Raw genomic sequence first — 19,530 nt, 5'->3', positions numbered from 1 at the left:
TCCCCGGGAGCATCCAGCCCACCTTCCCCAGAGGCTGCAGGGCTTTTGAAGGGAGTCAGGCCTCCTGAGCTGAAAGAGGAGAGAAGGGGTGTGTGCAGGGACACAGTCTCCTCCTGGCTGGCCCTTCTGGAACTGTGCTCCCCATTCATACCTGACTCAAGACCATCCCCAAGTATAAGGGACCCCTGGGAGCAGGGGTGCTATAGGGGATCCAGGGTGACTGATGGACTAGTGCGGGAGTGTTGGAGAGAACAGTGCCAAGAGGACTGACAGGGGAAGGGGGTCCCTGTGGAAGGTGTGCACCCCTCAGCAATGTGTGTGTGGGAGGAAGGCAGGTTGTCTGTGCCAGGGTGTCTCACTGAGGATGGCTAAGCCCCTCTGAGTGAACTTCTTGAGGGATCGCTTGGTGTCCTGGCTTCTCTGCCCAGAAAGAGGGGCCGGGTCTTGGGGCTGAATGCAGTCCGAGTATTAACTGGGTCCTTGAGACCAAGGACCCTCGTAACCTGGACTGGTCATCAGGCTGACTACGCCAGCACAGTTCTGGGTAGGTTGGCGCTGGGGTGGGGAGGGTCCTGGCAGGTGGCGGGGGGGCAAGTGGAGGGCCCTCCTTGTTGGCTGGTCTAAGGGGGACAGGACATGCCTATGCCTCTCTGGACTCCATGGTGGGAGTCAGGACATGAGTGACCCCATTCAGTAGCTCGACTCCCTCAAAGGAGTCAGGGACTGTCCCCCTTCCCTACCATGGGGCACAGAAAAGGCAGAGGGGGAAGAGTGTTGGGGAGGATTATGGGGCACAGGGATGTTGCCAGGGCCCATCACTCGGGGGAAAAATAAGACAGAACATTAAGGAAACACAAGGAGTCCACGCGTCTCTGCGTTCCAAACCCCTGCACCCAATTCCCAACAATAACAGGGCACTCTGAGACCTGGCAGATGTACACAATGAATATCTTTATTTCCTTATTTATTTTTAGGTTTATGGGATTTTCCTGCACCCTTTGAAGAGCAGGGATCATTATCCCCATTTTACAGATGGGCAAACAGAGGCCTGGAGAAACATAGGGATTCAGCCAAGGCAGCTGGGGCCTGAGGTGGGATACCCGGTACCCAGGCTGTCAGTCCAGAGTGGTCCAAAGAGAGGTCTCGGTGATCCTGTGGATTACTAGACCCACTCACAAACAAGAAGCATGGAGGGGCAGGGTGGGTGGGAGGGAAAACAGGTGAGACCATGAATAGAGAAAGCAGAAAGGTGGTGGCTTTATTAAACTGAAGGGCAGGCTTGGGATGTAACCGGGTTCTGGATGTGGGCTAATGTTAGAGCTGGGGTTAAGTTTGGGGTTAGTTGAATTATGAATGTGGCTGAGGTCAGATTTGAGGTTGGGATTAGAGCTAAGGTTGGGATTCGGGTTAGAAATACAGCCAGAATTGAGGCTAAGGTTTATGGCTGGGATTTGTGTTATGATAAGGAATAGAGTTTTAGTTTCATTTACAGCTCTGCCTGGGGATACAGTTAGGGCTAACTCAAAGGCTGGGTTTAGATTGATTTAGGATTGGGGTGACCATTGGGTTGGAACTGAGCTTGAGACTCACGTTGAAATAGGCTACGGTTAGGGTTGGAACACGGTTTAAAGACATGTAAGCAGCGGGAGTTGATGAGAATCAAAGATGAGGTTTTATTTCTGATATGGACAGACTTCAGCCTCCATCTGCTCCATCCAGGTTTGGCTAGAATTTTCCCCCCTTATTGTGGGGAGACTACCATTGGCACTTGTTGACTGGGGTCTCAAGACTTTGAGGAGGAAGCCAAAGGTACAGGAGCCCATCTAAGGGGTATGAGACCACCAAATCCCATAGCACGGGGACCCTCTGAAGTCCTGCTCCACTACCAAGCTCACCAGCTGGCCAAGCTCCAGGAAAAGCATTTGGGGAGGAGATGCAGGAAGCTATTGACCATGAATGGGGCTCTGACACCAAACTGAACTAGAAGATCCATCAAAGGGAGTCTTACTGGGTGGGGAGGACGGATGGTCTGCATTGGAGTCCTTAGGAGATGGGAGTTGGGAGAAACTAAGGGCCTACATGCTTCTAGAACAGCCCCTTTATGGGGCACCACATGGGGGTCCTTCAAAGCCTGAAAGGGCAGAGTGCCATTTTGTTCCCCTTGACCTTCTGAGGCTTAATTGCTACCTCCTTGCAATTTGAATCCTGTAAAAGAAGCTGTCAGCCTTCCAGCCCTATGCCCTGAGCCCTGCAGGGTTTTCAGAGCGGGCAGCAGTGGGGAGGCTGTGGATGGAGTAAAGGCACTGGGGTGTCAGCATAGTTTCCATAGCACATGTCGCGGTCCCGCGGTCCCCTCTCTCTGGGAGCAGCCACTGTCTGTGATTCTCTCTGGGCCTTAACCTCAGCAGTGGAAGAGGGCCCCACTCCTAGGAAGACCCCATCCCAACTCCTCCCTCTCATTTTTCCCAACCCAGTCTCCACCCCAAACACCTCACTTCCCCACCCACTTCCTTTTCAGGTTTTATAAAGGTCTGGATCTAGGAGACTACTGGGGTTCCCTCTGTGGCCCCAGAGAGAGAGAAGAAAGATTGGGAGAGAGTGATGCGTTATAGGGCAGAGACAGAGACAGAAACACACGTGGTCTAAACAGCTCCTCCAGAGGCTCAGAGGGAGACAGAGGAGGCAGAGGGCCCAGGCCATGAGCTGAGTCCCAACACCAATTTCCAAAAGGGCCCTTTGCTTTTTCCTGGGAAATCCGTGACTCTCCAGGGAAGAACAGCCCTGGTTGGGGTGGTATCATCTTCTATTCTAAGACATTCACAGAAAATCAAAGACAGTCCTAGAAAGGAGTAAACAGGGAGATACAGGAGGTAGAAAGAGGCTGGACAGAAACCCAGGGAAGTCCAGAGACTGCTTCCAGGATGAGTGCAGCCCAGCCCCAGAACATTTTTGGGAAGGGCAGGCAGAGGGCTTGGCCTGCCTACTCTTCCTCCAAAGTCCCTTTCACGGCAACTCCACCCAACTCCCCTAAGCCCTGCCCTCCTCTGCCTGGATCTGCCCACCCCAACCCCTCTCAGGGGCCGCCAGACTCCCTGGGCTCAGGTTCAGTCAAGCTCCCCACAACCCCTAGCTTGGCTGGCACTGCAACTTGACTTTCTAGGCTCCTCCCCACACAGTCAGCAAGCTCCTCAGCCCCCTCTCCCAAGTCCCCATGCAGCCCAGGACTCGCCCTGCAGCACGCAGGGAGGAGTTGTCCTGCAGAGGAAACCTCTGAGGCAAGACCCTGGGAGCAGCAGCAGTGAGACACTATGGATAGGCAAAGTCACAGAGAAGCCAAGGAGCCTTGCAGCTGCTGTCCGTCCACCCGGCTTTCAGCGACAATTTGGAGGTGGAAGTCTGCCAGGTGAGGCCATGGTTGCATGAGAAGGGCAGGGGGCTCAGAGGCTGCATGGGTGGTGCTGGGACATCAGGTTCTGGTTACGGAGAGAGATGAGATCGACGCGTGGGGTTAAGTTTGAGGGTGTGGATTGGGTTCAAAACTGAGGCTCAAATCAAGGCTGGCAGGGAAGAGCTGCGAACACAGGTGACACAGGGACTCCCCAGGCCCTTGCTCAGGTTTCCCAAGCCTCAATGGTTCTGACTGGTACACTTCAGAAAAAGCGGGATTCTAGGAAGAGCCTGGATATGCCCACATCTCCCCCATCAAGCAACGTCCTGAAACTGACAGAAGAGCAAGCAGCACACGCACAGTCCCCATCAACTAAAGGAGTGACTGGCGCTGTCACTACATCGGCAAAGCACAAGAGCAAAGGGAGGCGATTGAACACCACCAACTGAACTGTTAGCAAGAAAATGAGTGGACGCACGAAGAAATCGCTTGAAAAGTGTATGTGATTTCCTGATGACAGACTTGAGCAAGAATGAAGAGACTCTGAAGATAAAGGTGTCTTCACCTCGCCAAGATCAGCCACATCCTGCAGACCCTCCATTCATTCAGTAAGCAGCCAGGCATTATGCTAGGTCCTGGGGAAATGGCAATTAAGGAGACTCAGTCTCTGTTCTTACAGAGAACCCCATTTGATGGGGAAATGGCTCCTGGCCTGCAACGTGGTAAGCTGCAGTAAAATGTGGGAGGCCGCTGGCCTCGTGGCAATGATGTGTAAGCGGAGATCTGAAGGATAACTAAAACGGCGTGCCAGAGAAAGGAGTAGGGGGTGGAGCGAAGTGGCCAGGGGAATATTTCTGGGCTCGGTAAGTAAGCCAGGTCCCTGCCAGACACGGACTGAGAAGAGCAAAGCCAGGAGTGACCGCTGGTGATTATTCTTTAACTGAGGAAGGAAGATCCTTGAGAACAGAACCTCTTGGGACCTTCTACTGAGAACACCAGAGCACCTCACAGGGATCAGAGCCAGGCCCTTGGGTGGATTAAGCAACCAAAATTGATTGTCCTGAACCATGTGTCTGTCTGTTTACGGAGAGAGAAACTGTGATGAATTAATCCACAGGTCCAATGGGACTTTGACTTAATTTGTAGAAATAAAATTTGCTTTTGATTTTGTCATCTGGATCCCCCAAACACGTATCCGCAGAGGGGAACTGTGGTCCCCCTCGACCCACAGGGTGGCCCCGGGCCTGCCCTGCCCCGCTGACAGTCGCCCAGGAAGGTGTGTGGGACAAAGCTGCAGCAGGTGTGTGTCTCCTTCGAAGCCTGTCCTGACCAATTCTCTCTGCCCTCTGCTTGTTTCGTGTTGCCTGGACACTGGGATAGAAGGCATCAAGGGGAAGGTGGTGCCACAGGGGCGGGGTTCAGAGCCAACACAGCTCTGCCAGGGCTGCAGGGACAGCGGAAGTATTACCTGGCAGAAGGGCAGCAGGCCCAGCCTAAGGGATAAAGTTGAAGATTCCCCACTTCCCCCAGTTTCCTCCCCTCAACAACCCCTCCCTGAAAAGCTTGGCATAGACCTGTGCTTCCAGAATGACAGGCGCTTCCCCTCAGGGTCAGGCTGCACGGGGTAGGCGGTATCTGAAGAGAGGCTGTGTAAAAAGAGCCTGGCCCTGTCTGGTGTGGTCCCATAGAGCAGAACTGGGTCCATGCATTGGATTCACAGGAAGACATATTGACTCAATATGAAGAACGTTCTGGACATCAAGGCTGATCCAAGATGGTTTGGGTTGCGTTTTGAGGTAGTGAGCGCCCTGTCTCAGGATACACAAGCTCAGACTGTGCAACTTTTACTGAGACCACGTAACGTCCAGCTGTGATTCGAGTCACAGGTGAGGATGCTTAGGCTTTCAGGGGTAGTAAAGGACATCCCAGCACCCCACTGAATCAGAGTTTGACTAGAGTTTACAAAGGAGATTCAAGCATCAGAGACTCTTTGGGGTCCCTTTCTGCTTTGACATTCTAAGATTTGGTGTCCATCCCCACCACCCAGGCAGGGACAGTCTTCCCAGAGGCCATGCGGAAAAGCTCACTGACTCGGAACAGTTTCTTCCAGGCCCAGCCCTTCTGCTCCCCAACTCCCATTCAGCCCCTTCTGACTCTTCTTTCTGGGAGTCTTCTGAGAAAGCATCTAAAATCTCAACCCTACTCCTGTCCAGCCTCAAAGTCGTCAAAGGGCATTGAGTTGATGACGACCCCTCTCTTAAGAGGACATGGGGGAGAATGCAAAAAGAAACACGGAGCTTGCACCTCAAGGAGAATGTCCCAACTGGGAGGGATGTGAGGTTTGGGAGCCAGGAGAGAGGGAAGGTCTGAGCTATTTAAAGCCAGACAAATCAAGAATAACTCTACGATGTCGGAAATGAGGACCTTCCAGGTAACCTTGGCATGATTTCCCCTGACATATCTCAGAGTCTGGTAGGGGAGGCAGGTTGCCGTAGGCAGCAGTCCAGGACGGGAAGAGACCTATGGTCTGGAGGGAGCCATCTGTTTCTTTCACAGTTCACCGCCAGCTCCCACTCTTTGCAGACACAGCAGTTAGGAGGAGAGAGAGGGAGAAACAGAGTGAGGAGCTCACTGTCCCTGAGCCTCCATAGCCCACAAATCCAGACTTCTTGTCTGAGGCTCCAGCGTCTCCTTCCACCAACACCTAAACCGCGGTCACTCTTCCTCACCCTGAAAGCCTTGTCTGTCTTTGAACTGTCTCAGCCCCTTTCATCTGACCCTAATCCAGACGCTTTTACTGAGACCAAGTAATGTCCAGCTGTGATTCGAGTCACAGGTGGGGGTGCTTAGGCTTTCAGGAGTAGTAAAGGACATCCCAGCACCCCACTGAATCAGAGACAGCATGGCTTAGCTACCAGGGCAGCTGCTGAGTCACATCCAGCTGGAGCTCCTTCTGCAGCTGGTGCAAAAGTACTGAGGCCACCTCCGAGCCACAGCAGAACATGGTGTGGGCAGCAGGCACATGTAGACAGGTAGGGCATAGAGCTCAGCCAGGAGCCAGAGGCACGTGCCTGGGAGGCAGCTGCCCGCAGATCTGACTCAGTGCCCCAGCAGGGAGCCCAACACCCAGATTCTCTAGAGTGGACTAGTTGGGTCTGACATTGTAAGGGCTGGAAGACCCCCCAAGGCAGAAGACAGGGGGCTGGGAAATCTTCAAGAAGCTAACATGTACCTTTAGACACAAAATAATGTAAAAAATACATATAAAAAGATCAGATATCCATATAACAATGTCAATAATAGCGTGGGCACAAGAAAAAAGGCTTTATGTTAACAAAGACAGTGCGGCAAACTGTCCTTCCTACTTGTCCCTTACAGGCTTTCACACAGCCCTGCGCTGATTCCGTGGCTTAGATGGGTACACAGAGCTGACCATCTCTGCCTCTGAGCATGGGAAGGGGAAAGCTGAAACCTCAGCAGAAAGCACCGCCACAGAAGGTCCAACCTCTAGCAGCAAGACTGAGCCTAGGAACCCACTAGAGTCCTCAAAAGAATGCCCATTTTCTGCTTCCTTTGTCTCCAGGCCCTAGCCTTACTCTGCAGGCTCAGCTCACACAGTGTCCTGCTGGGTCTGCCACCACGATCACACAGCCTAACCCCACCAGCCCCCACTTGAAGCCGGGAGATTTCTCTGTAATTATCCCCACTGCCATTCCTGAAGGAGATTGGTAGAGGGTTTTTAAAAGATGCCCAGAGGCAGTTGACTGGCCTCGGATCCCAACTGCCTGCCTGGCTCTCAAGAGTGTCGCGCGTCTTCGAACTAACGTCTTACTGGTTCGGACTAGTTCAGAGCTCGTGAAAGCCTGGGTGTGGCTTCTCAGGAACCCTGAGAGAAGAAACTGAACCTCTCTTTCACTTCGTGGGCCAATTCCAAGATGGAGAACTCCCAATGAGCGTGGAAGGGTCAACCCTGGGGCAAAGCCCTGAGATTCTCTCCCAAACCATCTTCACTTGCTCAGAGTGGCTACGTTCTCTCTTCAAAGCCCGGCCTTTACTCGTGTAACCTATAACTGCCCTGCGTCCAGGCTCAGTCAAGACAGTCTCACTTTTAGTAAGGCCTTGGGATCGTCCAGGACCCAAAGACCTACATTTTTACCAGCAGTAGCTCTGGTCAAATGCCGGCCTCACTTTCAACCTGTGGTGTCAGCCCATGTTTCTCTAAGTGGGCTCAGAAGTTAGCAGTGGGTGTGGAACCTCCTTTCTCCTCAGCCCTTTCTCCACAGTGGCCCATTTTTTTCAGTCCTGAGACGGACGACTTGGGTGTGAGCCTGGGAAAACTCTAAGCACCCAGGATCTTTCTGGCTTCCCTGAAAAAGAGGGTCCCCTGGACTAGGCAAAGCCTTGGTTCCTGGTCCCCGCAGGCATCAGCTGAGCAACAGATGATGCTCAGAGAGAACCTCTGCCAGTGTGCCAACTGCAGATGAGTCCCAGAATCCTCAGCGGCACTGCTGTGTCTTCTCTGCCATCTGAGGCTGGGTACCACATCTTCCCAAGACCCGCAGAGAGGAAGGCCTCAGCTTCCCTGGGAAGGAGGGTTGCCGGTAGGGGTGCCGAGGCTTTAGGAAAGCCTCTTTCCCAAACAGCTGGTGGGGCGGGGCAAGAATCTTTCCTGGTGGGAAAGGTGGAGAAGGCGCCTGGGGAATCCCTGGCTGTCCTGAGGAAAAGAAAGCACAGGAAACAGCTTAGCGACTCTCCCTGGGTCCCATGAAAAGAGGACTCTTGCCTGAGGCCCTCATAACCTGGAGTTGTAAACATCCAGGACGCACCCAGCAGCTTCCTCGCCTCCTCTAGCGCAGGGCCCATCGAGGAAGGCAAGACTGGGGGTGCAGAGGGACCTCATCATCTCAGCAGCTGGAGGAAAGCCCTTTCCCCTTGGCATGCAAAAACAGGACGTGCCTCCATCCCTACAAGCTGGCACTCCAGCCCCAAATGGGCACCTGACAACCAGGTGAGAGGCCAAAAAGGCAGAGATGATTCCGAGCAGCTCGGGGGAGAAAGCAGGAGCAGACTGGCACAAATGAGAGGCTTCTGAGGGGGCCGCTGGGTCTGCTGTGCTCAGTGAGTGCCTGGAATGTGCCTGGCATGTGGTAGGCTCTCAGTAAGTTTCTGAACAAGTGAATGAATGATTATAGTTTGGGGCAAAGAGAGAAAAGTTAAAAACAGATGAAAATGGCTTGGGAGCCCCACCTCTGGGAGTGAGGTGGACTGAGGAGAGCCCAGCCACAGGAGGGGGCTGAGTTTGGGTGAGGGGACTGGACTGGCAGGGTGGGGAGTGCGGGGCTCTGTGTGTGCTCCAGTGGGGGATGGGCCAGTGTCTGTGTTGCAGCACTGCCTGGAATTGAAAGGGTTCCATCAGGAGAGAGCCGAGACAGGCAGAGTGAGCCCCAGGTTCAAACATCACCCCTCCACAGGTGTGATCTGAGTCATGCGTGTGATCCCAGTAACAGCCCTGCCTCACCCAGCCCTGGTGCCTCCTTCACCAGCTCTGCCTGGCCAAGCCTTGCCCCAGCCCCTCCCTGAGAGGCATCTGTAGCTCACCCTCAATGCCCTGAAATGCCTCTGAACTGGGCGTCGGGGCGGAGCAGAGAGAAGATTGTTCTGAAAGTTGACATCCCAGGGGATCACAAAAGGCCAGGAGACACCAGGACAGAGGGACCTCCTTGCTTAGGAGAAACCATCAGAAAAGAGCATCTTCCCATTCCCTTACCCTCAGCACCATGCCACCCACACTCGGGTCCTCCACAACCTATTCTGCTCCACTTCAGTACCCAGTAGCAGCCAGATTCCCACGAGAAAGCCAAGCTATTCCTGAGAGAAGTCAAATCGATTTAATCTGTAACCATGAAATGTCTAGATTAGCGGCAATTATGGACACCCAGAGCCTGGGCAGAATCTGTCCCCCGAAGGCATCCTGGGGACCACGAAGGCTCCCGTCAGTTCACGGAGGTGGCTGGCAGGATGTTAGCTTTGCGCTCAGCTTCAATGCAGTACTTCTCAGGAAGGCCAGTGGCTCTGCCAGGGAAATGCAGGGCAGGTATAAGGAAAGGTGCTGGACCAGACAGGAGGCAGGAGGAGGCAGCTCTGGGTGGGGTTTATAGAACCTGGGGGCCTGCACCCCCCCCAACCCTGCTCTCACAATCCACCTCCCAAACACTCATTCATGTCAAGGCTCCGGCATCCTGCCAAGGAGTTGCCAGACAGCCGGGAAGACCCCATCTCAGGACTTTCTGCTGGAGCCCCCTTTGGAGGGATGAGCCCTGGGTGGGGAGAAGGGCCTCTCCCTGAGCATCTCTGCCATGGCCCCTTCACCCCCAAATCCCACACTTTCTGGCCCGTGGTGCCATCTCTTCGGGGAAGGGCAGAGGATCTGTGGAAGGAGGAGATTCCAGCGCACCTCAGCTCTTCAAGCTTTTTCCTCTTGATGTCATCGATGTGCTCACGCCGTTTCTGGGCCTCCTCTTTGAGGCGCCGGCCCTCCTCAAAGGTGGCAATCCGGTTCTGCACCTGCTTCTGCTGGTTCTCGCGCACCTGGCGCCGCAGCTCGTTGGCATGCTGTAAGCGCCCCGTGGCCTTTTTCTCCTCCTCCAGCCTCTCCTTCTCAATCTGTTCTCTCTGAGCCCTGGGGGAGGGAAACAGGAATAGAATGAACTCAGCTGAGCTGGCCCAGGCCAGGAAAGGTGGTGGGGGAGCCTCCCGGGTGGGCTCTTCCAGCACACATGCCTCACAGACCACAGACCCCTGAGTTCCAGCCCCCTTTTGTAATTCAAAGATCAGCCCCAAAAGCTGTTGCCTGTGCGTGCCCCCTTCTCCCACCCAGCCAGGACTAGCTCCAGGGTCTCGTGACTGTCTGTCATGGGCAGGCTTCGAAGGGCCCCCAGCTTGGTTTGGTGCTCTGCTTTCACTGCTTTGAAATTCTTGATAATTTCTGAACTCCACACTCCCTTGCTCTGTCACCCAGGCTGGTGCTATCACAGCCCACTGCAGCCTCAGCCAGCTGGGCCCAAGCGATTCTCCCACCTCGGCCTCCCGAGTAGCTGGAACCTCAAGAGAGTGCCACCACACCCAGCTAATTTTTTGTTTATTATGTGTAGAGATGAAGTCTTACTATGTTGCCCAAGCTACAGATTCTCAATTTTCACTGGGCACTGAAAATTACATAGCCAGCCTTACACCCAGGGTTTCACTGGGAGCTACTGTTTCTACCCCTCCCTGCTAACAATGCATAACTCCTCTCCAGCTTGTCCTGAGATTTCGCCTCCCTCCCTTCCTTCTTTCCTTCCTTCTTTCTTCCCTTCCTTCCTTCCCTCCCTCCCTCCCTCAATGTTTGGAACATAAAAGATGTGGTAAAGTGTCATGCTGCTCTATCCTGGTTACTAAAAGAAGGAAGGGGCTCAGCCTGATATCTCTCAGTTCTCTTCCTGATCCATCTCTCCAAATTTCCTTTAGAAATCTCTTCCACAAAAATACTTCATGGACCCTGACATCAGGGAGAAAATCACTAACGACAACAAGAAAGGCTCAGACAACACTCAAATGAAACACATTCACATCTCAGGAAAAAATGCAGTTATACGCCTTCTTAAGCCAACATCTAATTTTGTTCTCAACATAAGTAAAAAAATGAAATGTACAATCATCTTAGGCAGGGATCTCTCACCTGCTCTCCTACCCTAGAGTCACCGATACCCCCACCAAAGGTACCTACAACACTGCTTTGCTTCCTCATTTCCCTCTAGCTTTCTTCCAAGATCCACCATACATGGGGCATCCTCTCCACTCCCACCAACTCTTTCCATCATGCAAACATTTCCTAAAATGTTACGCCTTCTACAGACTTCCCAGTTTACCCAAAGAGAACTGCTGGCGTCCTCAGCCCTCTGTATTTAGAGACCAAAATCTGACCCAGACACATCTCTGATAGCAAGAAGACTCTCCTCTGTGCCTTGCCATTGTTTTCCTGTATTTAGAACAGTTTTCCACTGTTCCACCCTCTTCTGAGTGAAGGGGTAAGTGTGGGAAAGGGGGACTCTCTCACTAGAGAGCCTCGGCAGTGCCAGGCAGTTGAAAATCCAAATGAGGAAAAACTTGGTCATTACATGGGGCTAGGGCAGTGATCACAGAGCCTAGCTGCATTTTAGAATCTCCTGAGAGCTTTGGAAACATACTTATGCATGGGCCTCACCCCAGACCATTTAAATCACAATCTAGGAAAGTGGAGCCTGGTCATCAGTATTTTTCAAAAGCTCTCAGACATTTCTAAAAACCACCTGGGGCCAGGCACGGTGGCTCACACCTATAATCCCAGCACTTTGGGAGGGTGAGGCGGGTGGATCACCTGAGGTTGAGAGTTCAAGACCAGCCTGACCAACATGGAGAAACCCCGTCTCTACTAAAAATATAAAATTCGCTGAGTGTGGTGGCAGGTGCCTGTAATCCCAGCTACTCAGGAGGCTGTGGCAGGAGAATTGCTTGAACCCGGGAGGCAGAGGTTGCAGTGAGCTGAGATCATGCCACTGCACTCCAGCCTGGCAACAAGAGCGAAACTCCGTCTCAAAAACAAAAACAAAAAAATATAACAAACAAACACTTGGTAGGGAAGGTCAGCCATCTCTGCTTAGTCAACAGGCTGAGAATTACAGGCATCCCTCTGTCCAGAAACAGAGCCCACATAGAGGCCATACAGGAGGCTGTGCTTTTGAAGCAGAAAAAGTCGGATTTGGGCTGTGGCAGAGATGCTCCTGAGTGAAGACACTACCATGGTGGTCACATGGCCTTGGAGACACTAGGCCTAGATACTAACCTACAACAACAGGTGAAGCTGAGCTTCTCCAAAAAGGCTGGTCTAGCTTTAATAACTGGCTAGTGCATATGCTTCGGGCAAACGATGCAAAGGAAAGACAAATGGGTCGGCAGCAAAAGGAGGACTTAAATTTCATTTCATTAATATTTATTAGTGCCTGTTAACGGCAACACAGATGTCCAAGGGCAGAGAGGCCAGCGGGGAGAGAGAAGACATCTGGAAGGCAGTCTGTAGCTCAAGGGCAGAATCTTTGAGGGTATTTAGGAAGGTACTTTCTTCACTAGGTATCCAGTGACCATGGCACAACCCTGGGGGCAGAGAAAGCTACAGAGCCAAAGGGCATCACAGCAGGGAGGACAGGCTGGGGCCCACAGTCCAATAAAAGACCAAAAATCTGGCTCTGGTAAGGACAGAGGCTCCTGAAGACCTGCTCTGCCTGTAGCTCGGGGTCTGGGTAGCCTGGTCTGGCATGCGACTAATTAGCCATTGCCAAGAGGAAGGATCGAGGGCATATGGACCAAGAAAGTGATGCTATACTGTTCAGTCTTTACTTATCTGAACATTGTCTGTCATTATATGAATGTGGGGAACGCTCCCGTGTGAAGCCCCCCCAGTGTTGGGCCTCACTGTACGTGAGCTTGATCCCAGACACAGTTTCCTGCTGGAGGCAGTCGAGCTATGGGGAAGTAGGAATGGAGAGAATAAGAATAACGTCAGCCTCTATTTCTGACTACAGTGGCCCTGGGTAATGGATGTGTGTGCTTTTTCGGTTCCTGTTGAGGAGTAGGTTTTGTGACTCTGTTTACCAAGTTAAGTATAGCCTTTTGAGGACCAGATAACATTCCTATACTCAGATAAAGATTTATGGCTTAGCCTGTGACATTTCTAGATTGTTATCCTTGTGACCACATGTTCTGTTAACAATGATAAAGTATATCACCTGCTTACCTTTTATAACCCGTGATTATGTACCCCCTCTGGTGACATTTGCTTTTTGCAACTTTCTGTGCTTTTTGCAACTTTCTGTTCCCCTTATTGTATAGCTTACATAATGTGCACTGACGTCAATCCTTATAATCTAAAGGTATATATTGGAACCCAGGACACAAATAAACTTGCTGCATAGGCATTGCCTATTCAGTCCTCCAGACCCCAGCTTTCTGTCTCTCTTTACTTCTGCGCACCCCCTCTTCCAGGCTGGGACCCTCTCGCTGGCCGAGACTCCCCGGCGGGCTCCCCGTCGCCCACATATGAACAGTGTCTGTCATTTTGTATCCCCTCAATTCAAACATTGCTTGGCTTGTTTCCTTTTGAAAAATTCTGATGTTGTAGAGTCTGAACCAGAGCAAAAAGAGAGTCATTCCCAGTTAGACCAGGAGAACACCCCCAGGGACCAGGCCTGGGGTGGCAGATCTGACTGACGGAAAACAGAGCAGAGAGGGAAACCAACGGCAGCTGTGACTGACTGTTGACTGCTTTCGGGAGGAAGCAGAACACTGAGAGAGGTGAACACTTAGCTTCCACTTATGTGTTGAAATTAGCACTGAGCCAAAAGGGAAAACAAAAATAAAAGGATAAAGAGCTACCAAGGAAGAAAGGTAGATTAATGTAGGTGTGGTCCATCCGAACACAAATGTCTAATACCTTTCCTGTGGAATGGGCAGGAGCAGTGTTTTGTTAATTTCTAATGTCCTCCATGGCATCCAGCACAGAGCCCTGTATTTTCTGTGCTTAATACATATTTGTCAAGTGGATGGCAAACAGCTCCGTTAAAGTCCTGCTCCAATGACTCACAATCCTTAGCGTCTGGAGTTCTTCTATCTTTCCTAAACCTCTCTTCTTGCAGTTTCATCCCTAATTTGAAGGGGCCATGGGTCAGAGGGCAGCAGAAGGGACAGATTTTTACCTTTATTTATACTTTTACTGCTCCAGGGTAAATAATCCCAGTCATCACCAATTCCTTAGGCAATTCCAGGTGCTAGCTCCCAATTCTCTAATCACAAAATGCTTGGCCCAAGTGATTTTTAAAAAGCTTCAATCGTCCCTCTAGTTGTAATGATCCCACCAACCCAGCCAAGATAGACAAGCATCTGATAACATGCCAGAAAGCTTCTCTCTATCCAATATGGACCATCCCTGCTACAATACGAGGAAAGAAATCCAAGATCCCCAGGGCCCTCTTACCGAAGAATCCTCTCGAACTCATCCCGGTCCCGCTGCACCTGAACAGCCAGAGCATGCTCCTTGAAAGCCACCTGTTCGAGCCGACTTTTCCGCAGCTTGGCCTCTGTTTCCATCTTCTTCTGCACGTTTTCCTTTTCCTTCCTGCGCCACTCTCTGTCTGCAACCTCTTGGTTGCGCTTGGCCCGCAAGGCATCCTGGGAAAGTTGGCAGGGGACCAGTGAGGGCACAAAATAGCCGGAGGTACAGACCAAGTGCCTTTAAGAAAACCCCGACTTATAGACTCTGACAGTCTGCTTTGAAAAGCACCATGAATTTCTCTGGCAGCTATTCTAGGAAAGGATAAGTGGAATCCTGTCATCAGACTTTTGGGTTAGAAGATAACCTGAGGGGTCATCTCGTCCTTCCAACCCACTCATTCCAGTTCTTTCCCTGTACCTCAGACATCTCCAGTCCTGAAATTGCTTCTAATTTTTAAAACTGCTAATGATGGAGATACCACACTTTCCCCTGGTGAGACATTTCATTGGTTGATTGAGGCTGAAAGTTCTTTATGGAGCAGTGAAACACTTTCTCTTGGACCTTAAGCACACACTGCACTGCCCAATCCCTGCTGACACAAGCCCTGGGGGCAGGCCCACCTCTTCCTTCTAAGACTACGGAAGTCTAGTAACTTGCATTCTTTCCTCCACATCTCCACCCTCAAGGCCATTCTACAGCTGTCAAAGGGATGGCTAGGCAAGGGAGTGGGAGAGGTAGAGGGAAGTTGAGGCTAAGCAGCAGGTACCTGTTCTGCCTGGTAATCCTGGACCTTCTCTTGCATGGCTCTCAGGCGGGCGATCTCCTTCTCTTTCTCCCTCCGGATTCTCTCCTGCTCAGCCTCAAACTCTGCTTCTCGAGCCTGGTGGAAGGAAAGTCCTTGTAGAACAGTTGCCATTGCCCCAGCCTTGCAGAGGGAAACAAAATCCCTACAACAGAGTTTCCAACAGCTCCTCTACCACTTCCTGACTCCTTTTAAAATAGGGCAAAATGAGGCCAGGCACCGTGGCTCATGCCTATAATCCCAGAACTGTGGGAGGCTGAGGCAGGAAGACCGCTTGAGCCCAGGAGTTCAAGACCAGCCTAGGCAACAGAGGAAGACCCTGTCTCTACTAGAAATCTAAAAATTAGCCAGGCATGTTGGCATGTGCCTACAGTCCCAGCTACTTGGGGAGCTGAGGTAGGGGGATTGCTTGAACCTGGGAGGTCGAGGATGCAGTGAATCATGAATGCACTGCTGCATTCCAGCCTGGGCAACAGGGAAAGACCTTGTCTCTAAATAAATAAATAAATAAATCGGGTAAAATGAATTTAGCAATGCATGCACATAAAAGCAGCCTTTGTAAAATGCTTCACAGTTTACAACACACCTATGTGTTATCCTAGAGAGCCATCACAACATTTCATGAGACAGATGTTATAGATGAGAAAACTGATGGTCAGAGAGATCAGAGGTCTTGCCCAAGATTGCACAGGCAGTAAACTACCTAATAAGACTTGATCACAGGTACCCTGACCCTGGCTTTCACACTCCTTCCACTATGTCACAGACAATTTTCAAGTTGCAAGGCTGCTGGGTCAAGGAACAACTGTGGTTCTCTGCTCGTCTTGTAAAGTGCAGCAGGTAGAGGTTATCTCATTACTCCCTGGGCAAAGAGCCAACCATGCTTTGGGCAGTCCCACAGTGGTTAGCAGATACTTAAAGAATGAACCATCAAAATTAGCTCCCTTTCCACCTCTCTGAAAGAACAAGCGGATCCTTAAAAGCTTTCCAAGCCCAGCTTCCCAGCTGCCATTCTTGAGCAATCGTAAGATGAATGGTACAGGTTGGGGGGAAATGTAACCTTTCTATAAAGAACCTTCCTGGCCGAGCGCAGTGGTTCACACTTGCAATCCCAGAACTATGGGAGGCCGAGGCAGGTGGATCATGAGGTCAAGAGATCAAGACAATCCTGACCAACATGATGGAACCCCGTCTCTACTAAAAATACAAAAATTAGCTGGGTGTGGTGGCGGGCACCTATAGTCCCAGATACTCAGGAGGCTGAGGCAGGAGAATTGCTTGAACCCGGGAGGCAGAGGTTGCAGTGAACCAAGATCTCACCACTGCACTCCAGCCTGGTGACAGAACAAGACTCCATCTCTAAAAACAAAAACAAACAAACAAACAAAAAATAAAATAAAATAAAAGAACCTTCCTTAGCCCTCACTCTACCTGCCCAGACTTCTGTGAGGCCCAGTGAGTTGTCCCTGTAAGTTGCACAGGGCTGTTGTCAAGCTACTTCCTCTATACACCTTTCCTTAGACAGCAGGACAGAGAACTCTGGGTGCTTGTACAACCAAGCTCTGCTTTTAGCTCTGGCAAAAATAGATACCACCGTGAAGTCAGTAGGGGCTTGTGATATATGTAGACACTTATGGTGGACATGCCCAAGTGACTGATCCTGTGGCCAGTCTCCAGCCTCTCCCAGCTATGCCTTGACAATGTCCTTTCCATGATAAAGACAAAACATACTCCTCTCACTTAGAAATTCATGGTGACTCCTTATCATTTCACCCTTCCAACTCCGCTCAAGGTCCAAGACACCCCCAATGACTGCTCTTAGCTCTCCGGTATCTCGCCACCCTCATTTCTTATTATGACCACTACAGACTCTCTGCTGCAGCCAGAAAATCTGTTCACTAACTCCTACACAGGATTAGCTCATTATCCCCACCACCTTCATTCACTCAAAAAAACAGTGGTTGAGTTCCAATGGTGTAGCATTATTCTAGATATTTTCAGCCTAGACTGACTGGACACGTATTGAAACATCCAATATATTTTGAGTCATCAATGACTATTTCACAGGATAATTGTAAAGATTAAAGGAGATAACACATGTAAAACACTTAGCACAGAGCCTATGCACAGACTTGGTGCTCACAACATGATAGTTATGTGATTGTTACCATGTAGGAACCATCTATATCCATCCCTGCATTCTCACTCCATTGCTTGCATCGAGTGTCCCCAGCATCCAATAAGAATACTAAAGGCGGGGCATGGTGGCTCACAACTGTAATCCAAGCACTTTGGAGGCCAAGGCGGGCCGATCACCTGAGGTTGGGAGTTCAAGACCAGCCTGACCAACATGGTGAAACCCCCATCTTAAAAAAAAGAAAGAAAGAAAGAAAGAAAGAATACTAAAGCCAATAAGTGAGCTTCACTGAGCTTCATTTCCCCTCGTTTGCATTCAGAATATATAGGGGTACCAAATATGCCATTCATTTATACTCACACCCTTCCCTTGCCCTTCTTTAAAAATCACTACTATAGAGAGGCATAGAGAAGTGCAATGTGTTTCTGTCATCACAGAATTTCAAAACCAGCAGGGCAGACAAGACCGACACATGAAGAATTTAATAACGTTCCTGCAACCTTGAGTACTTCCTCCTTTTTACATAAATCCATGTTCACTTTATCTAAACCACTCTTAAAAGCCTTTTTCTACTCTCCAATCCCCGTGGGCCCCAATCATTTTCTTACTCATCTTTGCCCCAGAATGAGCTGACACATTCATGAGCTACACCCATCTGCAACCATCTGCAGGCAGGGCTCTCTCCTCCACCATGCATTTACTCTGTCCTACAGGGTCTTCGATGGGAGATGGTGGAAGACTATTTTCTGAGTCCAGCACCCAATACAGGATGCCCAATATAGGCATTTGCACAAGAAATTTATGGAAATGCCTACTCATGATTATCAGGGGTATGATTATCCAAGTCATGACAAATCTACAAAAACCTCACTTTCACCAATAGTTTTAGTTTTCTTTTCTGCCTGCACATGGCCCTCATCCCAACTTCTAATCAAAGGTGTTAATGAGGATACAGCTAATTTGGATGTCCTTTCTAGGCTGTCTCTGTTAACGAACAAGGGGACTGGCTAAGATGAAGAGACAAAGAAGCCAGGCCCTTGAACCAACGATGTGCATCTTAGAATGAAGGTGTGGTTGCCTTCCACTGGAGTCCCCTTGGTTCTCAAGCCTTCTTCCTCTCCCTGTGACAGACATTCCATTCCTAGCCAGAGGTCCCAGAAACCAAGTCCCTACCATCTTCTTCTTGGTAAACTCCATCACCATCTGGTCCGCCAGCTTCTCCTGAGCCAGCAGCTCTGCTTTCTGTTTCTGGTTTTCATCATTGATGCGCTTAATCTCAGCTTGCATCTTCAGTTTTTGCTGCTGCCGTCGTTCCATGTCCTGCCAGGAAAAGTAAGAGAGCCTCAGAGTACAAAGAGGCAAGACAAGAGGCCACTGGCATCCAGGGATACAGAGAGACAGACAGAGGCGGGGGACAAACGCATGGCCTGCAGTCTAGTGTCCACAACTATCCTTTGTTAAAGCTGCTTTTTCAAGGGTCATCATTGCCCTCTTCAACCAAATGACTTCTTTACAGTCTTCATCCAACTTGACTTTGTGGCAACCCCTGATGCTGTTGATCTCTATACTTTCAGGAAGCAGAAGCTCTTAAAGTTCCACGCAATTGCCTCTCACATGTCTTGCTAAATCCTACCCCTGTGGCTTTGCTTATGGTGCTTCCTCCTGCCTTCAATTTCCCTCTCCCATTTAAACCCAACTTTCACTCTCCATTCAATGGTGACGACTGAAATAATGAATACTGCCCTAAATGAGTATTTTCCATTTGAGCACTGCACGTAGACTATCTCTAATACCTAAATATGTTCAAAAAATTCTACAAGGTATGCCTTGTTGGCCAGGACCAGTGGCTCATGCCTGTAATCCCAGCACTTTGGGAGGCCAAGGTGGGCAGATCACCTGAGGTCAGGAGTTCGAGGCCAACCTAACCAACATGGAGAAACCCCGTCTCTACTAAAAATACAAAAAATTAGCTGGGTTGGTGGCAGGCTTCTGTAATCCCAGCTACTCAGGAGGCTGAGGTAGGAGAATCACTTGAACTCCAGGAGGTGGAGGTTGTGGTAAGCCGAGATCGTGCCATAGCACTCCAGCCTGGGTAACATGAGTGAAACTCCGTCTCAAAAAAAAAAAAAAAAAAAAAAAAA

The 19,530-nt window shown here is 50.5% G+C and overlaps 1 protein-coding gene and 1 long non-coding RNA gene across 2 annotated transcripts in view; one reads left to right on the top strand and one right to left on the bottom strand.

Annotated features, from left to right (window-relative positions):
• Positions 1 to 210: 210 nt before the first annotated feature.
• Positions 211 to 4,559, top strand: LOC108286053. Its single transcript, XR_001817798.2, has 2 exons — positions 211 to 3,403; positions 3,909 to 4,559. It is a non-coding gene; the product is annotated as an uncharacterized LOC108286053 (long non-coding RNA).
• A 4,698-nt stretch (positions 4,560 to 9,257) lies between these two features.
• Positions 9,258 to 19,530, bottom strand: part of CFAP45 (cilia and flagella associated protein 45) — a 29,794-nt gene continuing 19,521 nt past the window's right edge. The window contains exons 8-12 of the mRNA XM_017503656.2: positions 18,563 to 18,709; positions 15,217 to 15,330; positions 14,433 to 14,626; positions 9,843 to 10,067; positions 9,258 to 9,460 (exon numbers count right to left, since the gene is read on the bottom strand). Coding sequence (XP_017359145.1) covers positions 9,382 to 9,460; positions 9,843 to 10,067; positions 14,433 to 14,626; positions 15,217 to 15,330; positions 18,563 to 18,709 — 759 coding nt within the window. The 3' untranslated portion in view covers positions 9,258 to 9,381. The remainder of the gene's footprint in view (positions 9,461 to 9,842; positions 10,068 to 14,432; positions 14,627 to 15,216; positions 15,331 to 18,562; positions 18,710 to 19,530) is intronic.

Source organism: Cebus imitator, unplaced genomic scaffold, assembly GCF_001604975.1.
Source record: "Cebus imitator isolate Cc_AM_T3 unplaced genomic scaffold, Cebus_imitator-1.0 Scaffold313, whole genome shotgun sequence".
NCBI lineage: Eukaryota > Metazoa > Chordata > Mammalia > Primates > Cebidae > Cebus > Cebus imitator.
This window is presented reverse-complemented; position numbering and strand designations above follow the sequence as displayed.